The sequence below is a fragment of the Chenopodium quinoa genome, unplaced genomic scaffold, assembly GCF_001683475.1.
Source record: "Chenopodium quinoa cultivar QQ74 unplaced genomic scaffold, ASM168347v1, whole genome shotgun sequence".
NCBI lineage: Eukaryota > Viridiplantae > Streptophyta > Magnoliopsida > Caryophyllales > Amaranthaceae > Chenopodium > Chenopodium quinoa.
In genome coordinates, this window is record NW_018744895.1 from 3,311,134 (window position 1) to 3,331,820 (window position 20,687).

Sequence of the window (20,687 nt, forward strand, 5' to 3'; positions counted from 1 at the left end):
GATGCAAAATCTTACGCCTAGCTTTGAGGCATTCGCTCATATGCATTACATGAGCCAGACCCCAAGTGGCTGGGGGGCGTGGTATACTCTGACTCTCGGAATACATGATGACTCTAGACAAGCCGTCCAAGTGGACGAACTGGAAGAACAAGTTTTATTTAGTCTTTTCCCCGTCTTTGCGACACAACCGCTTTCTCCGCCGGTACAACAAGGAGAGGGCTCTCTTAGGGAAGAAGTGTGCCCTTTCACACGTTCCTGAGAAGGCTTGGGCTGAAATAATGGAGCCAGAGTTTTTCAAAACCACATTTGCACCCCTAGATGATGGCTCGGAAATAATAGTACCCAAGAATTGGGTACCCCATCCGGACTGGCTCAAGGATGAGGCGTTCCTCTCCGCCAGTGGTCTTAGTACCATGTTTGAAAGATGTACGTTAACCATTTAGCCGGTATTATGTTGTCGTTTCTATTATTGTGATTTCTGTTTTGTCTAATCAACCGGTTTCTTTTTGCAGAAAAAGGTCTAGAAATGGCGGATGCTGAAAAGACGCCTGCCAAGTCTGCGGCCCAGATTCGGAAAGATCAACTTGAGAAGAATAGGGCCTAACTGATGGCTAAGAATGCTGGGGTAAGTTCCGCCTGCATCCCTTGTGTGAACTTTTATAGACATCATATGGTTGTTACCCAGCTGTAACCCATTTGTTCCAATTTCAGGAGGGGAGCAAACACGTTCCACGATCCATCTCCAAAATGCTCAAGCGCAATGCTGATGAGCTTTGCAAAACCCCTTCCAAAGTGAGGAAGGTAAATCCAACTCAGACGGCTTCATCCCTGCCGCCTGTACAAAACAGACCAACAACCGGAGGCAAAGGTCTGGAAGGTCTGAAAAGCGCACAGTCTTATTGCTGAGTTGGCTGGCAACAAGCCGGACGTCCCCTGGACGTCGAAGAGTGGCAAGCCACTCGGTGTTGCAACCGATTCTGCAGCGGCTGTGGGTGGAGAGACCCCTTAGTCTGAAAACCAAGGTATAGACGACTCTTTCGAACTCCCATAGTCGCTTGAGTGTATGTAAGTCAAATCTCAAGCTACCCAATCGGGAGATTCGTCTGGCAGCCGACACAATATATGTGTCGCTTATGCTGCTTTCTCACCACATCCTTCTTCTGGTGCAGATCTCTCTCAAAGGAAGCCAAACCTCCAATAGTACTCCAAACGGATGTTGAGGACCCTCACCCGGTCAGAGAAAGACCAGGTTCCCGGGTTGCAGCAGGTGAGTGGCCCTTATTGGACCTATCTTGGGGTGACACGTGTCCCCTTATGATTGGGCCACGTAGCATGGGTATTTTTACCTAAATCAGGTGGCTAGTAGGACTTAGGCAGAGAGTAAGAAAGAGAGAAAAAAAAATTAAAATAGAAATGTAATTGTTGTAGGTCACCTGGATCAATTTGGGTAGATACATCATATAGTTTGTATTATACTAGAATAACACATAGTTGATTTGGGAAAAGTGACCATAGTTGAGATTATTGTTGTGAATTTTTCCGAGTTCCAATTAAAAATGATCCAACCGGAACCTAACTCGATAAAAATAATACGAATGCGTGGACTTGTCCTTCTCCTCCTTAACAATTAAGGCATCATATTATCGCTCATCGTGGCCTCGTGGAAAAACTCTCTCATCAACGCGGAAGAAAAACCAACAAATAAAAATAACCAACTCATAAAGTCATAAACCAACCTCCTTCATCTCACCTCCATTAGAGAGAAAAAAATCAGCATCAATGGGGTTACAATGGATGCTACTCACCTACGCAGTTGCAGCTGAGGCCGCCATTTTTCTTCTCATCTCACTTCCTTCACCTAAGCTTCTCAAGACTCGCATCGTTTCTCTTATCTCTCTCATCCTTCAGCCGTTAATGTTCATCGTCCCTTTTGCTGGGTTTCAGCTTCTCGGTATCTCTTTCTCTTACCTCCTCCTCCTTCATTTCGATTTTTGATTTTGATTTTGAATTTTGAATTTTGATTTTAGATATTTACTGGAAGTATGAACACCGATTGACGTGTACTTCTGAGATCTGCACTGCTTCTGAGAGGGATCGCTATGAAAAATCGGTATTTTTCTCGTTTTTAGGGTTTCCTTGTTTTGATTTTGTGTAATTTGATATCTTTGTTTGCGTGTTGTTCGATTTATTATGATTCATAATCATCGGTGGATTGATTGCTCGAATATTTAGGATTAATGGGACTGTTTGATTTCCATGGATTTCCTTTTGCTGTATTGTAGTTTTGTTGTTAAGAATTTGGCGTGGATATGCTGAGAGTTGTTGTCATGTCGATTTCGAGGTTTTGCCGGGCTGGCGGTGATTGCATTTTTGAAAAACTCTCTAATGGAGTAGAGTGGCTGAGCCAAGGGAGGTTTTAGGGAAGTAGTTGGTACCCCTTTTGGCTTTTGTTAGTTCCACTTTACAATTGAGTTTTAGGAATGCGACTTTGTTGCGAGTGAACCTTAATTACAAAGCCGTTTCTGGTAGTTCTGGACTTGTGCTGCTTTGGCTATTGGAATTTGAAGTTGTTGGCTGTGTGAAAAGATGATTAGGTACTTTGTTTGTTAAGGGTAGACAAGAATAGTACTAAGATTTCTTCCCAGGGTAGAAATGCTTGGATTTGTGGAAATTTAATTTCAGAATTGTAGAAGAATATGATCATATTTGACATTCGGTAACATAGTCACTTATTGTGGGTTATGCATTATTCGTGATCTTGATTCATTGAGTTCCTTTTCACACATAAGATTGGCTAGGTACTATGTGCAGGTTTATGTTTTTTCTTTGCAAAAGCATTCTATTCCTTCTCCCACGTAGAATCCATACCAGAAAAATTTCCAAATTTCACCGATAAGTTGATGTCTAGGTTACTGCATTAATGCGGTCAGCTGAATAAGTGTTATGTTTTTTTAGCTTGGAACCTCGGTCATATGAAGTCATCCTGGTCTTTTGGAGTAATGCATCTATTTTTGACTGCTTTAGGCGTCTGCCTATCTTTGTACATTAAGTTTTTGTTGTAGTTTCATACCCTCATTTGCCTCCTCCCCTTCTAAGTATGATAGGCAAGACCAGATCTTAACCATAATTGAAGAGGCATCCACCTATTGTGGAGTAGAGAGTAGAGTGTGGGTATGCACTTTTACGTATAGTGAATGGTAGAAAACTTAGATTTGAAAATGTTTGTATATTGCTCGGGAGAATTTGAGCATGTTTTATTTTCTATATTAGCATTATTTAGGGAGGTATGCTTTTTATTTGGCAATGTTGTGAAGTGTTATCGGAATTTAACTGTGCAGCTATTTGATGTCTAGTTTTTTAGCTTGTGCCCCCCTCCCTTTTGTTTTCTTTTTAATTTCCCCCCAAATGCTGTTATATGGCCTACCTCTTTGTTTCATCTCAGCTTATTCTTGTTTTGTTTCCTCTTATTGGCCTGTTTTTTCTCTTATCTTTCTTAAATTCTTCTCCTCTCTCCAAAGTCTGAACTACTTCCTCTCCATAATCTCTGTCAAGCTGGTATCAGGGCCTACTTCATTACCCATTGTTGTTACTAGTCTATATCATATAACTAAATAGTAGCTGAGGGTGCTATGTTTTACAAAATATCCATTTAGAAAAGGTTCTTGCTAGTGGATATGCTTAGAATTTATGGAAATACAAGTATATATTTAAAGATATTAATAGTCAAAGATGTGAATTGAAGACCGTGATAAAGCAAGTGTAACCATTTTACTGAAATGGGGGTAACCTCACCTCTGTATCATCTTTTTCTCCTTAATTTCTTTTTGACTTTTACCCTCTTCTATGGTACTCCTTTGTAAATGTCTAAACAATAGAGCCCAGGTTCTTTTAAACTATTGCTGCTAGTAAAGAATCCCTACATCACCATGATTAACTTTATAGACAGTGCCAAATTCATTTCTGTTTGAAAAAGAAAATGCTGGTTCTCTTTGCTTTTGATTGGAGTAAACAGAGGGTGAAACTTCTAAATGAAAATATGAAGGGGTTCATAAATCAGTTACTGTTTCATCAGTCTATTTTTTAATGACCACCATATTAACCATCAACTATTTCCTGAATTTTCTTACCTACCATTACTGATCCTTATAATATAGGAGAGTAGAAATTGGTGAAGGCGAGAGAGTAGGTGATAGGGACAACATGGAGAAATATGCTAGGAGTGTGTTGGGGGTTATGGAGAAATATGCTAGAAAAATATAGTGAAGTCATTTTCTTGCAAAATAGGAATGAGAGAGGGGTGCGAAGCATTATAATAAACTAGTGAGGCTGGGCTGGTGCCACTCCCAGCTAGCTTCTATACGCCTACTTTTGTCTGTTTTACTCTTCACTTTGAAGCATTTGTTGGATTCAAGTCAAAAAGAGAATCCTTGTGTAATAAATTAAACTTATTAAAAGTGAAGCGAAACAAAGTTCTTTGGTATGGTGTATCCTTCTTACAGCTGAATCTTGAACCTTTCCAAGTATTCATCCCATGTGTGTTGCCCATATGGTGTGGATTTATGCATGCATGACTACAATAGGCGGTTTTATTATTTTCTATAAAATCTAACCGTCGCGTCTTTATCCCTTGACAGCTGTACAAATCTCAGAGGAATGTGATTCTTTGTGCTTCAGCCTGTCTTCTCTACTGGTATGTGTGCAGCTGCTGAAATAATGAAATCTTTTGTTTGCAAAACAAGTTTTTCTATGGCTTGATTATGATTAATGTAAATTGGCCGTATTCTAGGTGCATCTACCGTGTGTGCAAGTATTACAAGGATATTCAAAACCTGGAGGAAGTTGAAAAGAGGTACAAGAAGCTGTAAACTTCCTAAGCTTTCACCTGTTTCTCTACCACAACATGGAGATTAGAAGCTAGTTAAGGCGGTTTTTTGATATCAGGATACACACTTCAGCTACAGGAGACCCTTCTCATTGTCTTTTTATTTCCTTTTTTGTTGTTGAATCTGTGGATGGAATTTATTGTCTATAGAAACTTAAGTAGATTTCTCTTTGTATGTTACCTTTAATGGGCTCGCCTGGTCGCCAGAATACTGTGAAGTTGTGAATTATTTTAATTTAAACGTATCTATCTTATACAAAGCATGAACTTATTAGCTCTTATACAGCTGAACTAAACCGTTTTTTTTTATGAAATAAGTGGAAATAAAGTGAACTGAACATGATATTGATAGCGCATACAATTATACTCCACTTGATGTTTTGTAGGAGCACGGTTTAGAAAAGTTTGTTATTTTAATGTACAAAAAATAAGTAGAAATTTGGTTCATTACTTTCAAGGAGATAGTGAAAATAAAGTTTACAGCATAGGGGTATATATTCAATTAGGGCTTTTATTGTTAAAAAAAAAAAAAAAAAATAAAAAAAATAGAATGTTATTATGCTGAAGTTTGATATATACTCCATAACCATCATTAAGGAAAAGAAATGTACATCACACAATTTACTACGCAATTTTCTCCACAGCAGAATCGAAAGGTTTACTAATTTGATTTACGAAATTGTCCAGAAAATAGTCGCTGTGCATGACAACATTGAAGATATCCCCTTTACATTTCCCCTTTGACGATCGCTTTCTTCCTATACATTGGAAATGCAGTTTTGTATGCTCAAGCCAAAGCACTTCCCAACTGCATAGAGAACTTACTATCATAGGAAAGTCAGAAGAAAAAACAGTTAATTGTATGCAATTGGTAGATAGGACCAATTAGATTCAAAATACTACGTAGAATCAAGTTTCAACATTATGTGTGATCTCTATTTACCTTTGGAGAAAAGTTGGAAGAATGTTACTGTAGGTGTTTTGGGGATATACAAAAGAAACTTTAAAATATTTGCCTAACTAATTCGACTTAAATTAAGGGCACAATCAACATCTCGTCCTCTGTACCTGTTACTTTAAGGCAATTAACCGAACTTGCAAAGGGGTTCACTTCTACCGTTATAGTGTAAGTCTAGCATCTCTTTTTATTCTAAACATCTTATATTTATGTTGCTCATTCCTTGGTTTGAGTTAAGGATCATTGCATACCTCCGAGGTAAACATAACAGAGTAGTATCTTGAGGAAGGTATTTTGCAAGACAGGTAATGGCAGTAAACATAAAGGTTTGTTTCTTAATCATAATCTTTAACACTCTCTCTAAGCTATCCTTTTTATGAATCTTTCCAAATGTCTTTAGTTAGGATGGAGTTTTACAAAGATATTTTTATTTCCCGATATCACACAATTCAATTCCAAAACACCATTTAGCAAAAGAAGGCTTACTTTGACAATGTTAGTTGGAAACCATGCTCTCAGTTTCCTGCACAAAGCCATCTCCTGTCCAGTCTTTATCAGATGCCAAACCTTTTCTGGTAGCTTTTCTTTGCTGTATAGCTTCCTTCTGCATTCGTACCAATTCCGTGTGTGTTGTGAAGTATGGTAAAGAAGCACTGTAGAGGGAAACAAGTGCTTAGAAACAGATTAACTTAAAGCCACATTAGAAATTTTTAACTATTGGCTATACCCTCGAAAATCTTCTATCGACAAGAAATTATGTGTTCTCATGAAGTCCTTTAGTTCAGAGCATAGCTTCTTCACATGACCATACCCATGCATCATGACTCCTGTGCAGACCTGGAAGATGGATATCATAGATGTTATACACTTTTTTTTAATAAAATAAAGAAACCTAACACCTTCGCCATCATCAAGCCAAGTTAGCCAACTACAACAATCTCTCTAGGGAGGAATACAAAATGTTACAAAATTCTTCACATTGATACCATCACTATTAGAAATATAGGTAGATCTATACTGCCTCTCCCCCTTATTTAATCAACACATTGGCTAAGGGCCTATTCTGTTTAGCTTAATTTCAATTCAGTTCTTTCTCTCATAAACATTTCATTATAGCTCAGCTCAGTTCAGTTCAACTCAGCTCAGTTCAGTTCAGCCCCAATCAATTCAGTTGTTTTCAGTAAATCAGAACAGACTATAATGCATGTAGATTAATGAGTTGAAAGCAGAGATAAAAAAAAAGTGGGTGGCCAAATGTGGGGCGCAGGTTAAGTATTTAGCAGAAAATCTTACTAAAATGAAAATGTAGATATTAATGCGAGAGTTCCAGAAATAGGATTAACAAGCAATGTTTAAAACAATCTGGTATGGACTTTAACACTAAGATAACACAAAAGAGCTGAAGTTGAGGAAGAGAAATGAAAGTTGGGAAAAGGTAAGGACAGACAATAATGATTATGGGTAAAATGAGACGAGGATAGAAAGCATAACAAGAACAGAGGAAACGGTAAATAGTTCAGTATTGCTTCAAGCATGGGATTATCAAGTACAGATGTTCCAATGTTACTTTGTCAGAATTGTTTCCACTTCCTTTTTGCCAAATATGTATGACAAAACATCAACCTATAACAGGTCTTTTAATCACAAAACGAAGATCATCAAGACAACATACACACATATAGATAGGAAAAATTATTAAGGTTGTACCTGAACAGTATTTGCTCCAAGAAGAATAAATTCAGCAGCATCACCCCCAGTCTCAACACCTCCAATTCCAGACAAGGAATGTTCAGGACTAAAATCTGCCTGCATCATCTTTGCAATACTCATCACTTTTGCAAGTGCAATAGGATGAACCGCCTTTGAAGAATATCCACCAGGGGTTGAGTACCTATTGGTGAAAATTTGACAATTTAGTTTTAAAGTAAACCTTGAATTTCCTATGGATAGCAAAATTTTAATTGCATAACATAATATGCTCACCCCTCAACACAGGGTTCAGGGCGAAGGGTAGTGAGATTGATCCCCATAACACTCTCAATTGTATTGATAGCAGCAATTCCTTCACATCCTGATTTAAGAGCCACCCTTGCTGGCTGTAATTCATGAAAAAGATTGTTAATGTATGAGCACTAAGCATTACGCAAAGTCAATAAACTAATACTTCATTCGACCCTAGTTAATAGTCCTTAGCAAGAAATTAAGCTAAAATACTAATGATATCATTCAGTAATTACATTTTTTAATTTCTACATCACCATTCCAAAGTAGTAACTCCGTATTTCTTTGGAATTCTTAGTAGGTATCATCAAAAATCACATGGAAAAGTTATTATTTCAACATACTCAACTAGAAAGTATTTTACTCTTATCAGACAAAATACGAGAGAAATGTGGTCTATTAGTTTGGGACAGAGATAGATTCAAATTAAAACTACACACTCTGTTGAAAGGTGTAGAGCAATAACCACCTCTGTGATATCAGTGACGTTGGGGGTCATCTTTGCCCACACTGGAACAGTAGCTTTAGCATTTATCCAGCCGCTGATCTCCTCTATCAATGCACAGTCCTTTCCTACAGCAGAACCCATCTTACGCTCTGGCATACCATGAGGACATGAGAAGTTGATTTCAATTGCATCCTATATAGCGGGAAAAAAAAGAGTAGAAGTTAGCCTCTGTGGTATAATATTTACATTAAAGCGCCAAAATCAAATCATTGAATGGATGAAGAAATATTACAATTCCTGTTTGTTCGACTTGGTCAATAAGCTCCTCCCATGCAGCTTTGTTATATTCTTCCATGATTGAAGCAATCAAAATTCTGTTAGGATATTCTTCCTTCAACTGCTTAAATTCTTTCAACATAGTTTCAAGGGGCCGATCACTAATGAGCTCAATGTTTTCCCATCCAATTATTTGTCCTTTTGGGGAGCCGTTAGCAACTTTTAATCGTGCATAGCGAGGAGTTACATTTATAACTTTATCAGCCTCCAATGAAACCTAGAAAAATGAGACCATCAGATAAGGAGTTGCATTCAAATAAGTACCAACAACCACCTAGTATAAATCTTATTGAGGTGAGATCAGGGAAGGTCCAGATTATCAAAGAAGTATTAATAATACTTAAACTCCCTTATACCAATTCTCCCTAAAAAATAATAGCCCAAACCAGTTCCCAGAGAGGTAATTGCAGCACTTAAATATAGAAGCAATATAAAAATTCATGGATTTGATAATAACATCCACTGATCAAATTTGGTTTGTTTAACTGAACTGAAGGACCGTTATTAAAATAAAAAATATCCACTGATATTAAGGGTGTTAATATCAGTGCCATTCACTTACAATACTCCAACTCAATGCCAAGATTGTCAAGACACTTGATTGAATGCAACCTTAATAACTACCATAGATCCCCCAAAGAAAAATACAAGGGTGATAAAGACAGAAAACAGAGAAAAATGTGGAAACAGTTGTTATATGAAAGACAACCTGATACTTACCAAATTTACATCCTTAATCTAAAGCTTACAGTATGCTATTAAACAACTTCTAAAAGAGGCCAATGTTGAGAATTTGAAATGCTGTGCAAGCAAGGCATGTTCAAGAAGAATCACAATACCTAGTAATGATAGTGAATAAACATAAAACTTGCTTCATGAGTGAAATTTTCAATATTTTAAAAGCCATTCTCAGCTCTCAAGATATAGACCTCAGCCTATGCTAAGTTTTAGGATCTCATACTCCTGATTTCCTACCGTAATTTAAATATTTGCATCACTGAAGTCACTCGATTGTAAGAGACAGATCATCAAAATAGAAACTAAAAAATTAACATGAATTTCAAAGTTGGGGGGATGCCTTACTAATTTCTTATCTTCTTTTATTCATGATATAGTAAGCCCATAAAGGTGGACAGGTGGTGCACCTTAAAAATTTACATATAGTTGAAATTCACTACTTTGAAAAATGAGAGAGTGTAAAAGAGCCTGGCATACTCATTCCTTTCTTAAGGCTGGAAGGCCATTGTAGATCTGTATGTATCTATTGGCACTAATAGAAGGTCATAATAACAATGCAAGGATAGTTACAAATACCTTCAAAATGTTATGTGCGGCTTAATCATGAATTATGATTAAGATCAAACACTTGTTGCTACTAGAAACTCTAAGGAAAGAGCAGAGAAATTGACAGAAGTGCCTCTTGGAACTCACTATTAGCTAACGTCATTTTAGTGTAACGCAATGAACTTAGCATTGATGCCTACATGTAATAACCAAATGACCCTATGGCAATAACATTTTCACAAACTTCTTGTGCATCTCAATTGGCTTTTCAATATTGGTTTTTCAGCAGGAATGATTAAATTGAGCTCTGAAAGGTTGGCTTACTCTATGTCTAAATTAGAACTTTAGATCCCTATAAATCGCAATCACTAAAGCCAACTGATGCCATATTTGACCTTTGAATTGTTGAGGTCTATACCAGTGCTTTTAAGAAGCATAATATTGAAAACTATGCAACAAATAGTCTACACTACTACTCCCATAAGGATGTATTAGCATGCATGTACATTACACAAATAATATAATTAGTATAATATAGAATTATGGTGTCGCTCAAAGTATCCCCAAGGGACCCCAACACCATATTTTACATGCAACTGATGCCGTGGTAAAGCTCATCCCAAGCTTGGATTTGCTAGTTTGGCATAGCTAAGAATGGTGATCCAATCAATTTGAATCGACTTGCTTCCATTCTAGGTGTAGCAAACAATCACCTATACTTGAAGACTCAAGCACCATGCCAGATGCATTTCCACATCTCCTTAGACCACAAAGGAAGTGGCTCATATAAGGTCCACATCATGAAAGCACACTAAGGGGGCATTTGGTTAGTGTATTTTTTGGATTGGAAACAGGTTCGATTAAACCGATACCGTTACTGTGTGTTTGGTTTAAAGGTATGGTAATAATTACCATTACCTAAGGGTAATGGTTACCCCTCATTTATTACTTCTCAAAAACTTGGGGTAACAAATACCCTTACCCACCTATTAACAAATACCCTTTCCATGGTTAAACCAAACAAATGAAAAGGTAATAGATAAATGATTCCTTTCCCCCTCTTATTTGTTTCCTTTCCACTCCGTTTCCATTTTCCAAACCAAACGCCCCCTAAGGACCCTTCAATTCACCAAGAGCACAATTTGTCTCACTTAATTGCTATGAAGATACTCCCTCCGTCCCCGAAACTTCGACCCTTTTGGGTTTATCTCGCGAGTATTAAGAAGTTAAATTGAAAGTGTAAGAGTGTATGGGGAAACTAAGAAAAGTACATTGAAAAGGGAAATTTACATTGGAATTGCAAAAAAGTAGAGAGAGAAAGTAATTAAAGTATATAGAAAAAGCAAAATTTGCATGGGAAAGCTAATTTTGCACAAATATTATTGCAAATTAAAGGGTATTAAAATGCAAATGGGATGAACACTTTGGGACTAAAATTAGGCCATAAGGGTCGAAGTTTCGGGGACGGAGGGAGTATAATATATTTGCGAATATTTCGTTTGTTCCAATACACGGAATCTTCTATAATTAAATAAATTTTCAATTTTCAATGCACTGCTTTAATGCATAAATCATTGTGATTTGCGATTCTGGGAGTTCTTCATTCTCCAAAATGTACTTTTGACACAAATTATACTTTAACTCGGCTTTTTTTTTCCTTAAGAAATATGTTTCTAATCTACTACTTCCTCCTTTTAGTCTAGTCATGCTCGCCAACTTTTGTATCGTCCCATGATACTTGTTCTCACTTTAGAATAACAATGCGTTATTAGTTTATTACTGGTCAGATTAAAAATTCACAATGTGTTGGATACTTTAGAACACCAATATTATAACCACCACAATTTTTACATGATACCTTCAAAACATTTGTTGATATAATCACAATTTTCATCGGTTTGTCAGTATTGATCGCAGACTAGCTTAGTTCATTAAAGTCTTAACGAATAACACCCGTCACCTAAAATCGAATCTATCTACATAACATAACACCTTGATCATTCTTATCCATATATAAATAGAGATCTCTATAATAAACTCATTATCAACACTAAAATTCCATAGAATCAAATATCACATAAAATACCATTAAACAAAATCCAAAAAAAAAGGATCAAAATATAAAGAAACTCACAGTTTTAGCAATAACAGCACCCCATCCTTCATCAAAGGCCTTCTTCATAACAGTGTAGTTAGTCCCGGGTGGACCCGACCCGATCACAAACGGGTTTGGCATCGTCAACCCGTTAACCTTAACACTAAGATCCGGCTCCACTTGCGATTCGGTTGCGAATACTTTGAACCCAACTCGAGTCGGCCGAGTCGACCGAGTTGAGTTGGGGCAGTGAAACGGCGTGATTGGGCTAGCTTTTAGCTGGGTTGTTAGCTTGATTGCTGCCATTGATGAGATAGAATGAAGCATTTGTTTTCTCTTTGAAATTTGGCAGAAATTATAGAACAAGGTTAATGAATGAAGAGTTTGTTGTAATTTTATAGAGGAAAAAAATGAATAGAATTGGTGGAGTATTGAGTTTGTAGAATAATGAAAAATGAATAATCGAGGGTGTTTTTGTTGAAGTGGTGAATTTTATATCCAAGAAAATATGAGCTGTTATATTCTTATGTGAAATAAATCCAAATTATAGTAAAGTTTAATGGATAACTAGAGTTTAGCAACGGGCGATGTCTCGGGAATATACGTATAATATTTTTTCCTTCGTATTATAGTTTTCATGTATTATATATAATAATTTTAAATATTTATTATAGATTTAGTTGAAGAAAATAATTTGCACAAAAAAAAAAAAAACAAAAGAAAAAAAAACTCGTGGCCTACATGAACTATATTTAAGAAGAATAAATAAGTAAAAGTATTAGATAGCAAAGATGGTATGGCTTCTTATTTATTTTCTAATGGACCCAAGTTTAATTCTTGACATAAACATTTTTAATTGACATTTATCGTTCATGTATAATTTTCCTTGGTGACGTGGCATCTTCTTGGTGCGTGTATTCTTATTAGCAGCGCCTTTTAATTAATATATATAGTACAGATTACCAATAATAAACTAAAAGTACAAGATTTTTTTTTTTAAAAAAAAACTTGATAATTTTTCTACGAGTAAGATTACCTAACTATATATTTCCTGCACTTTTTATTTAATGGTAATGTTGGAATTTCATGCTTGCTAATTCCAACATTACTGGGGTGAATTATACTAGAAAATTCATGGTTAAACTTTATACTAGCTATAAATAGAGAAATTATTTAATGCATGTCAGTGAAAATTCTTTCTTTCTTTTTTTATTATTTTGGTGTTCCCATCCGATTCACCTTTTGGACTAATTCGAGTTCAGAGTACTAAATAGTTATATTCCAGTCTCCTTTCAAGTCCTGATTATTGTTGCAATTTATGTTCAAACTTTAAATTGACAGCAAAAGCAAGAGGCGGAGAGAGGTACCACTTATCAACATTTTTTTTTGACGGAACATCTTAATCTTAATCTTAATTTCAATTTCAATAATGTAAATGTCCCTATCAAAAAAATATAATGTAAACGTAAGGTAGTTACAAGCTTTCAAATTTATTATGCTACTTGCTTGTCTACTTTGCTAAGTTAGGAAGATTGAGTGCTACTTACTTCGTCTTATGTATTCAGCAAAAGATAGTACTTGTTCTTCGCAATATTGTGTAGTTGCAACTTGTAGTACTACGTAATTAAAATGTGGAGATTCCCTCAAAGAATAAAGGTGGGAGAATGAGTAGGAGAACATTCTGTTGCACATGGAGCCATAAATGGATTGAACAAGTTAAACATACAATAATACAAGAGATTATTTTGGGATCAGAAAATTAATTGCATGATTCTTCCCTAATTTATTTACTAAAATAATCATTTATTTAATATTTTACTTTCTTATAAAATTAAAGATTAGGGATTTGGATATGGTTGTCAACCACTCTTTGTTACAAAGTGACAAAAAGAGAGGGTGAATATTTAGGGTGGTGCTGGTGGTCAAATCACTTGTATCGCATTTTATTAATTTGTTAGTTAATAAATGTGGAGTGATTTTCGCAAATAATACAATGGAGTATGTTGTAAACTAATTTCTACATCTTTATTAACGACTTGAATAATAAATTTTCTAAATTTGTTTATTTTTTCAATACCAAAATTAAAAAAAAAAAAATAAAATACATCAAATATTTTTAAAAAATAGAGCTCATACAATAATTGAATGATGAAAGGAGTACATGAGGAAGAAAAATTAAATTATTATTATTATTATTAGAGAGAATAGACTATTTTTTTGAAAATTGAGATTAATAATAACATAGTTGACCAAAATTTTAATAAAAAAAATAAAAATAAAGTGATAACATCATTTACAGTTTTGGAGGGATTTTTTTTTTTTTTTTTTTTTTTTTTAAGAAGAGGGAAATTTTTTAATAACAACATGACATATGTCCAATTTTAAAAAAAGATGATGTCATCGGTTGCTATTTTAGTATTAGTTATAGATTTTGTAAAGATTCAACTATATTTCGATAGGTTTTTTTTTTTTTTTTACAACAGCAAAACTGACAAATAAAATTACAAAACATTAGAAAAGTTAACTAATCCAGTCCTACAAGCATTAGCTATCCGATGTGCATCCTGCACTTGCTCCCTCTGAACCTTGAGAATGTTGCATATCTCTAGTTGATTCCCTAAACTTCTTATTTACATAAACGTCCAATCAAGGCTAATGTCTCTTTGGTTCAATTGGCGTAAAATTGAAATAAGGTTTTCAGATCAGAGTCCAAGAAGATAAGTAACTTTATAAAATTCTTGCTTATTCTCCATTTAATAGCTTCCGAAATAGCTAAAGCCTCCACATACAAAGCCGAAATTCCTACACCAAAGTCACCCCCACCCTCCAATTCCACATCATCTCCAAATGAAATCGTCCAACCTATCTATACCAAATCTTCCCCTCCTCTTATCCCATGAACCATCTACTTGGAGTATGCAATCATGTCGTACTGTCATTAATCCAAAAGGTTGTTTTAGCTTCCCTATAAAAACTTAATTGAAATCAGGGGGAGGCCAAAATGTGTGTTCCCATAGTGTCATCATAAACCCTTGGAGTTCCCAAACGTCGAAGATCCAGCTTATTAAATTCCTTCATGAATTGCAAAGCCCCATAAGTTATATACCAAAGTTCTTGGCAAATTTTTACAGGAAAAGTATTAGACGTACTATATTATTTGTTAAAAATGATAGAATCAAAAGGTGAGATATGTTTGGTTTCAAAAAAAAAAAAAAGAAAAAAAAAAGAAAAAGAAAAATGAGATATTGTGAAATAGAAACAAAAACACGAGAGATTGAGAGAGAATTAATGTGTGTATCTTTATTCCATATGATCAGTGGCGGACTTGGGCTTAGACCTGGTGGGTCAAGTGACTCACCAGGCCCAAAAAAAAATTTTAAGTTATTTTTTAAAAAAAAAAAAAATTAAAATCAGTTTTCCCCAAAAAAACCAAAATTCAGTTCAAGACTTCAAGCCCTAGCCTTCTTCTCTTCGCGACTTCGCCTCATCTCCATTCTTCAGTTCGCCTCTTCGCTTCGTCCCAGCCAGGCAGCCAGCGTTCTCTTCGCTTGGTGGTCGGACGTCGGTGGTCGTGGACTCCGTCCTCTTCGTGGCTTCTCGCATAGTCGCATAATCGCATTTCGAAATCGCTACTCGCTAGTAAGTTGATTTCTAATTTTAATTTTTAATTTCTAATCTTCAAATTAATTCAGTCTAATTAGTTAATTTTATTAAAATTTGGTTTAAACTTTGGTTGATTTGTTAATTTGTAGTTGGCTGTGCTGCTGAATTGGCGAATTGCTGTCTTGCTGAGTGCGTGCCTCGGTGCCTGAGACTTGAGTGCTGCCGACTGCCGTGTTGCGGTGCTGGCCGACTGCCCGTGGCCCTATTGCAGTGCTGCTCCGCCTGCTCCGCTGCTCGCCTCCGCCTAGCAAGGTAGGTAATCAACTAATCATCAATTGATTCTTTTTGTGAAATCTGTTTTGTGTAATTGTGTTTTGTGTAATTGTGTTTTGTGTAATTGAAATCTCTTGAACTTATTAGTTATTACTTATGTGAAATCTGTTTTGTGTAATTGTGTTTTGTGTAATATGTTTATGTGATTATGTTATGTCATTATGTGAAATTGCTTGATTTAGACCATTTAGTTGAATATTTATTCAAATAATTTTTCTGGGGAATATTGCTTGATTTAGTTCAATATTTATTCAAATTTCAGAATGAAGAGAAAACGTACTCCAAATGAAATGCAAAACATTACTAGCTTCTTTGTTAAAAAGAATCCTACTCCAACTTCTCTTCCACATCCAACACAAAATGAACAAACTATAACTCCACCTCAAGAAAGTGAGCAACTTTCATCTCCATCTCATTATTCAACTCAAAATTCCCCTCAAAATGAACAAGGCCAATGTTCTCCTAATGCCCCAATCTTTGGAGAAAGATTAAGTGAACATGAATTTGCTAATCTTCCACAAGATCCAGGAAAGAGGAGAAAAATGAGTCAATTTCATAAAGATGATAGAGATTTAGTGAGAAGAATTTACATTCAAAGAAAGCCTTGTCAGCCCAAAGACTTTACATTTCCTCAAACTTCTATTTTTGGCAAAAATCGTCGCTTTTGTGCTAAGTGGTTTGATACTTGGACTTGGCTTGAGTATAGTGTGGAAAAGGATGCTGCCTATTGTTTCCCTCGTTATCTATTCAAGGATGAAAATGCCTTTGGAGGTGATGCTTTTGTTAGTGATGGTTTCAAATCATGGAATCGATCGGATTTAATAAGAAAACATGTCGGTAAACACTTGAGTGCACATAATAATGCTGTTTTAGCTATGGATTTGTTCAAGAAACAAAATTCAAGCATCACACAAGCCTTAACAAAACAAACCGCTGAGAGTACAAATGCATATAGGACGCGACTTGAAGCTTCAATTGAATCTATCCAATGGCTTTTACTCCAAGGGTTGCCTTTCCGTGGTCATGATGAAAAACAAAGTTCCTTAAGAAGAGGTAACTTTCTTTCACTTTTATCCCTTATTTCCAAAGGTAATCCTGAATATTCTAAAGTTGTTTTCAAAAATGCTCCTAGTAATTGTCAACTTACTTCTCCTCAAGTCCAAAAAGATATCATAAATGCATGTGCAAAAGAGACCACTAAAGCAATGCTTGAAGATATTGATGGTGGTTTATTTTCTATCCTTGCTGATGAGTCCGCTGATGTTTCTGACAAGGAACAATTGGCTCTTTGTTTGAGATATGTTAATAGAAAGGGAGAAGTGTGTGAGCGTTTACTTGGTATTGTGCATGTTGTAAACACTGCTTCTTTGACTCTCAAAACTGCTATTGAATCCTTATTAATGGAGCATTCTTTGTCTTTCTCTCAAGTACGGGGTCAGGGTTATGATGGGGCAAGTAATATGCAAGGTTCTATTAATGGCCTTAGGACTCTTATAGAGAATGAGTGTAAAGAAGCTTATTTTGTCCACTGCTTTGCTCACCAACTTCAATTAACTCAAGTTGCACTTGCTAACAAGAATTCAGATTGTGCTTGGTTATTTGTTGATGTACTTGCACCTCTCTTGAATTTTGTGGGGGGTTCACCAAAAAGGAAAGAGTTTCTTCGTGAAAATCAAGCTCAAAGAGTGGTGGATGCATTGTCTCTAGGTGAACTTGAAACGGGTTCAGGTTTAAATCAAGAACGTGGATTAGGTAGACCTTGTGATACTCGTTGGGGATCTCACTTCAAGACAATCTTGAATGTACTTGATTTATTCCCTGTAATCCTTGGTTCTCTTGAGGATATTGCAAAAGTATCTGATACAATAGATTCTAATAGAGCTCAAACACTTACAAATCTTCTGATGTCCTTTGATTTTGTGTTCGTGGCACACTTGATGGTTAGTATATTTGCGATAACAAATGCTTTGAATGTGGCCTTACAAAAGCACGATCAAGACATTGTGAATGCAATGGCCATGGTTAATGTAACCAAGACTAATTTGCAAAAAATGAGAGATGAAGGATGGGATTCTCATATGGAAAAGGTAATTTCTTTTATTGGTGACTATGACATTGCAGTTCCAGATATGGAGGCTAAATATGTTGTTCCCGGGAGGAGGTTGTTTAGAGGTAAATGCCCACAAGTGTCTAATCTACATCATTTTCGAGTTGAAGTTTTTTTTGGTGTCATTGATCTTCAATTGCAAGAACTTGAAAATCGATTTCCCGAAATAACTAAAGAACTACTTGTGTGTATTTCTTGTTTGAGTCCTGTGGATCGTTTTTCTAAGTTTGATAAGGAAAAATTGATTAAGCTTGCAAAATTCTATCCTAATGAATTTCCAAGTTCAGAATTGATAGTCTTTGGTCATACACTTGATAGTTACATTTGTTCTGTTAGAGGAGATGAAAGGTTTTGGAATTTGAAGGGTCTTAGTGATCTTTCAATCAAATTGGTTGAAACGGGATTGTCTAAAACTCATGATAGGGTCTATTTACTTTTGAAGTTGGTGTTGCTTCTTCCTGTTGCAACGGCAAGTGTGGAAAGGGTATTTTCTGGCATGAAGCAAGTGAAAGACAAACTACGAAATAGCATGGGAGATCAAATGTTGAATGATTGTTTAATTACTTATTTGGAGAATGATTTGTTTTTGAATGTTAGCATGGAAGATATCATGAATCGATATCAAAACATGAAAACTCGTCGAGAACTATTGTAATAAGTTTGCATTACTATTTAGTTGTCTTTTGTAGTATTATATGAACATTTGGTTGTATTTTGTACTGTTTGAATATTTGGATGTATTTTTTAGTACTATTATTTGGTTGTTTGGTAAAAAAAATTTTTTACATATTTGATTATTGATTGTGACTCACCAGTCGGAAAATCCTGGGTCCGCCACTGCATATGATGGGGGTATATATACATACAATATAATTAGGGTTTGCTTGGATAACAATAAACCCTAGATCTAGAATATTGTGGATGATACAACAAGGATAATGGGCATCCACCCAATATTTCATAACACTCCTCCTTGAATGTCCATTATTGAAGACTGTGTCTCGTTAAAACCTTAATAAGAAACACCCTATGGGATAAAAACCTAATTAAGGAAAAAGAGTACAACATTCTTCATAATACGCTCGAAATGCTGCCTCATTAAAAACCTTACCAGGAAAACCTAATGTGGGACAAAACTATTGTCAAAGGAAAAAGAGTGCAGCGCGTATTTTCTCCCCCTGATAAATACATAACTTGAGATTTTCTAGTGCCGCAGCAATGAATCCAATATGGTTAGATATCTTCTCATATGTAGTAAAATATCATTCGTTGACTTCAATCCTCCTAAAATAAAATTGCATCTTCAAGTCTTCACGTGAACATGTGAAGTGTCTTCATTTTCACCATACTTGTGTTTATCTCTAATATCATTATTTCAAATCTCTGTTTAATTGTTGATTTAAAAGTTAAACTTATGCGATTATGACTTCTTCTGGAGGTCATGAATAATAGAAATTGATGATCATTATTTGATCAAACACATTAATAATAATTTGATGACAACGCAATATATTATTAATGTCGTTCTTCAATCTCATTATAATATAAACACATGTAATTATATACGCTGATCATGATTCTTATAGACCATAAAAAAACGTTATCAAGCATAAGTATTCCATTAATATTCTTTAGGCGTTTCATAATTGATACGATAGCTCTCTTGCAAATATAAATAGTAAATCTCACTAACTCTCATATGCTCAAACTTCAGGTTGAGATGTCAATGATATAGTCATTTAAACTTTTCAAGTCTTTGATAATAATTGCAATATTCAAGATATAAACTTTGTAGGGCTAGATATTTAAATACGTCGTATATAAGTTTCAGGAACTCTTCTTACATGATTCATAACATGTAGTTAAATCGGCTTCATCAATAATTTCACCACAATTATAAGCCCATTGGAATATTAATATCTCTTTCTAATTTTCCATAAAAGATGTAAATATGCCTTACTATACTTTGAATGAACATTCACATACACCACAATTATTGTATAGAAACTAATGCATGCAATATGAGATATAGAAAACATGATAACATATTAAACAAAATATATAATGAGTAATGTATCTAACAACTTCTGACATATGCAATGAATAATACATTAACTTATAACTCACACATGCATATAAACATACATGGACTCAAAATAATGCAAGACACTGTACGGTGTGGATTTAAAAATCCATATTTCATTGGACTTCTGGTCCATGATAAACTTTCTAATTATTATCATTATGTCGACATTAAAATGGACATATATATATTTCAGATCCCTTATTCACTAGTCCATTCTATCATGCACATGCATATTATTTATCGGTTCCATAGTATACCGATATTATAAAATTCAGTAAGATACAATTTCACATGCTAATTTACTATGATATCTGAATACATCTCCAATTGGTATCAATATAACCTTTTTTTATATCATAGGCCATCTATTATACTTCTCAAATATCTATATGTACCACTTCAATTTGGGGTATTTCATACATCATGGTATTAATATTAGCTGCACTATCTTGCCATATATCACATATATATATTGGAACCGATCTTACAATCTACACTTCAGGTGTAGTGATTCAACGAAAATAGGCAAGATCCATCTCAATGTATGCACATTC

The 20,687-nt window shown here is 35.2% G+C and overlaps 3 protein-coding genes across 5 annotated transcripts; 2 read left to right on the forward strand and 1 right to left on the reverse strand.

Annotated features, from left to right (window-relative positions):
* The first annotated feature begins 1,635 nt into the window (after positions 1–1,635).
* Positions 1,636–5,142, forward strand: LOC110706072. Its single transcript, XM_021883987.1, has 4 exons — positions 1,636–1,951; positions 2,028–2,110; positions 4,635–4,690; positions 4,787–5,142. The coding sequence occupies exons 1-4, from the start codon at positions 1,780–1,782 to the stop codon at positions 4,863–4,865; spliced, it is 390 nt and encodes a 129-aa protein (XP_021739679.1). The 5' UTR covers positions 1,636–1,779; the 3' UTR covers positions 4,866–5,142.
* A 159-nt stretch (positions 5,143–5,301) lies between these two features.
* On the reverse strand, positions 5,302–12,545 carry LOC110706070 (dihydropyrimidine dehydrogenase (NADP(+)), chloroplastic-like). 3 transcript variants are annotated; one of them, XM_021883986.1, is made up of 8 exons: positions 12,044–12,545; positions 8,582–8,842; positions 8,311–8,481; positions 7,824–7,936; positions 7,548–7,731; positions 6,568–6,677; positions 6,327–6,493; positions 5,302–5,690 (listed from the first exon to the last, which is right to left on the reverse strand). In XM_021883986.1, exons 1-7 carry the CDS (start codon positions 12,329–12,331, stop codon positions 6,337–6,339), a joined length of 1,284 nt encoding a protein of 427 aa, XP_021739678.1. In that variant the 5' UTR covers positions 12,332–12,545; the 3' UTR covers positions 5,302–5,690; positions 6,327–6,336. The 3 variants fall into 3 exon arrangements, with proteins under 3 accessions (XP_021739678.1, XP_021739677.1, XP_021739676.1); XM_021883985.1 differs by having other exon boundaries at positions 5,302–5,702; XM_021883984.1 differs by having other exon boundaries at positions 5,302–5,706; positions 12,044–12,541.
* Positions 12,546–14,365: 1,820 nt separating this feature from the next.
* LOC110705973 (zinc finger MYM-type protein 1-like) lies at positions 14,366–19,782 on the forward strand. Its single transcript, XM_021883898.1, has 3 exons — positions 14,366–15,643; positions 15,757–18,531; positions 19,762–19,782. The coding sequence occupies exons 2-3, from the start codon at positions 16,204–16,206 to the stop codon at positions 19,780–19,782; spliced, it is 2,349 nt and encodes a 782-aa protein (XP_021739590.1). The 5' UTR covers positions 14,366–15,643; positions 15,757–16,203.
* Positions 19,783–20,687: the final 905 nt, after the last annotated feature.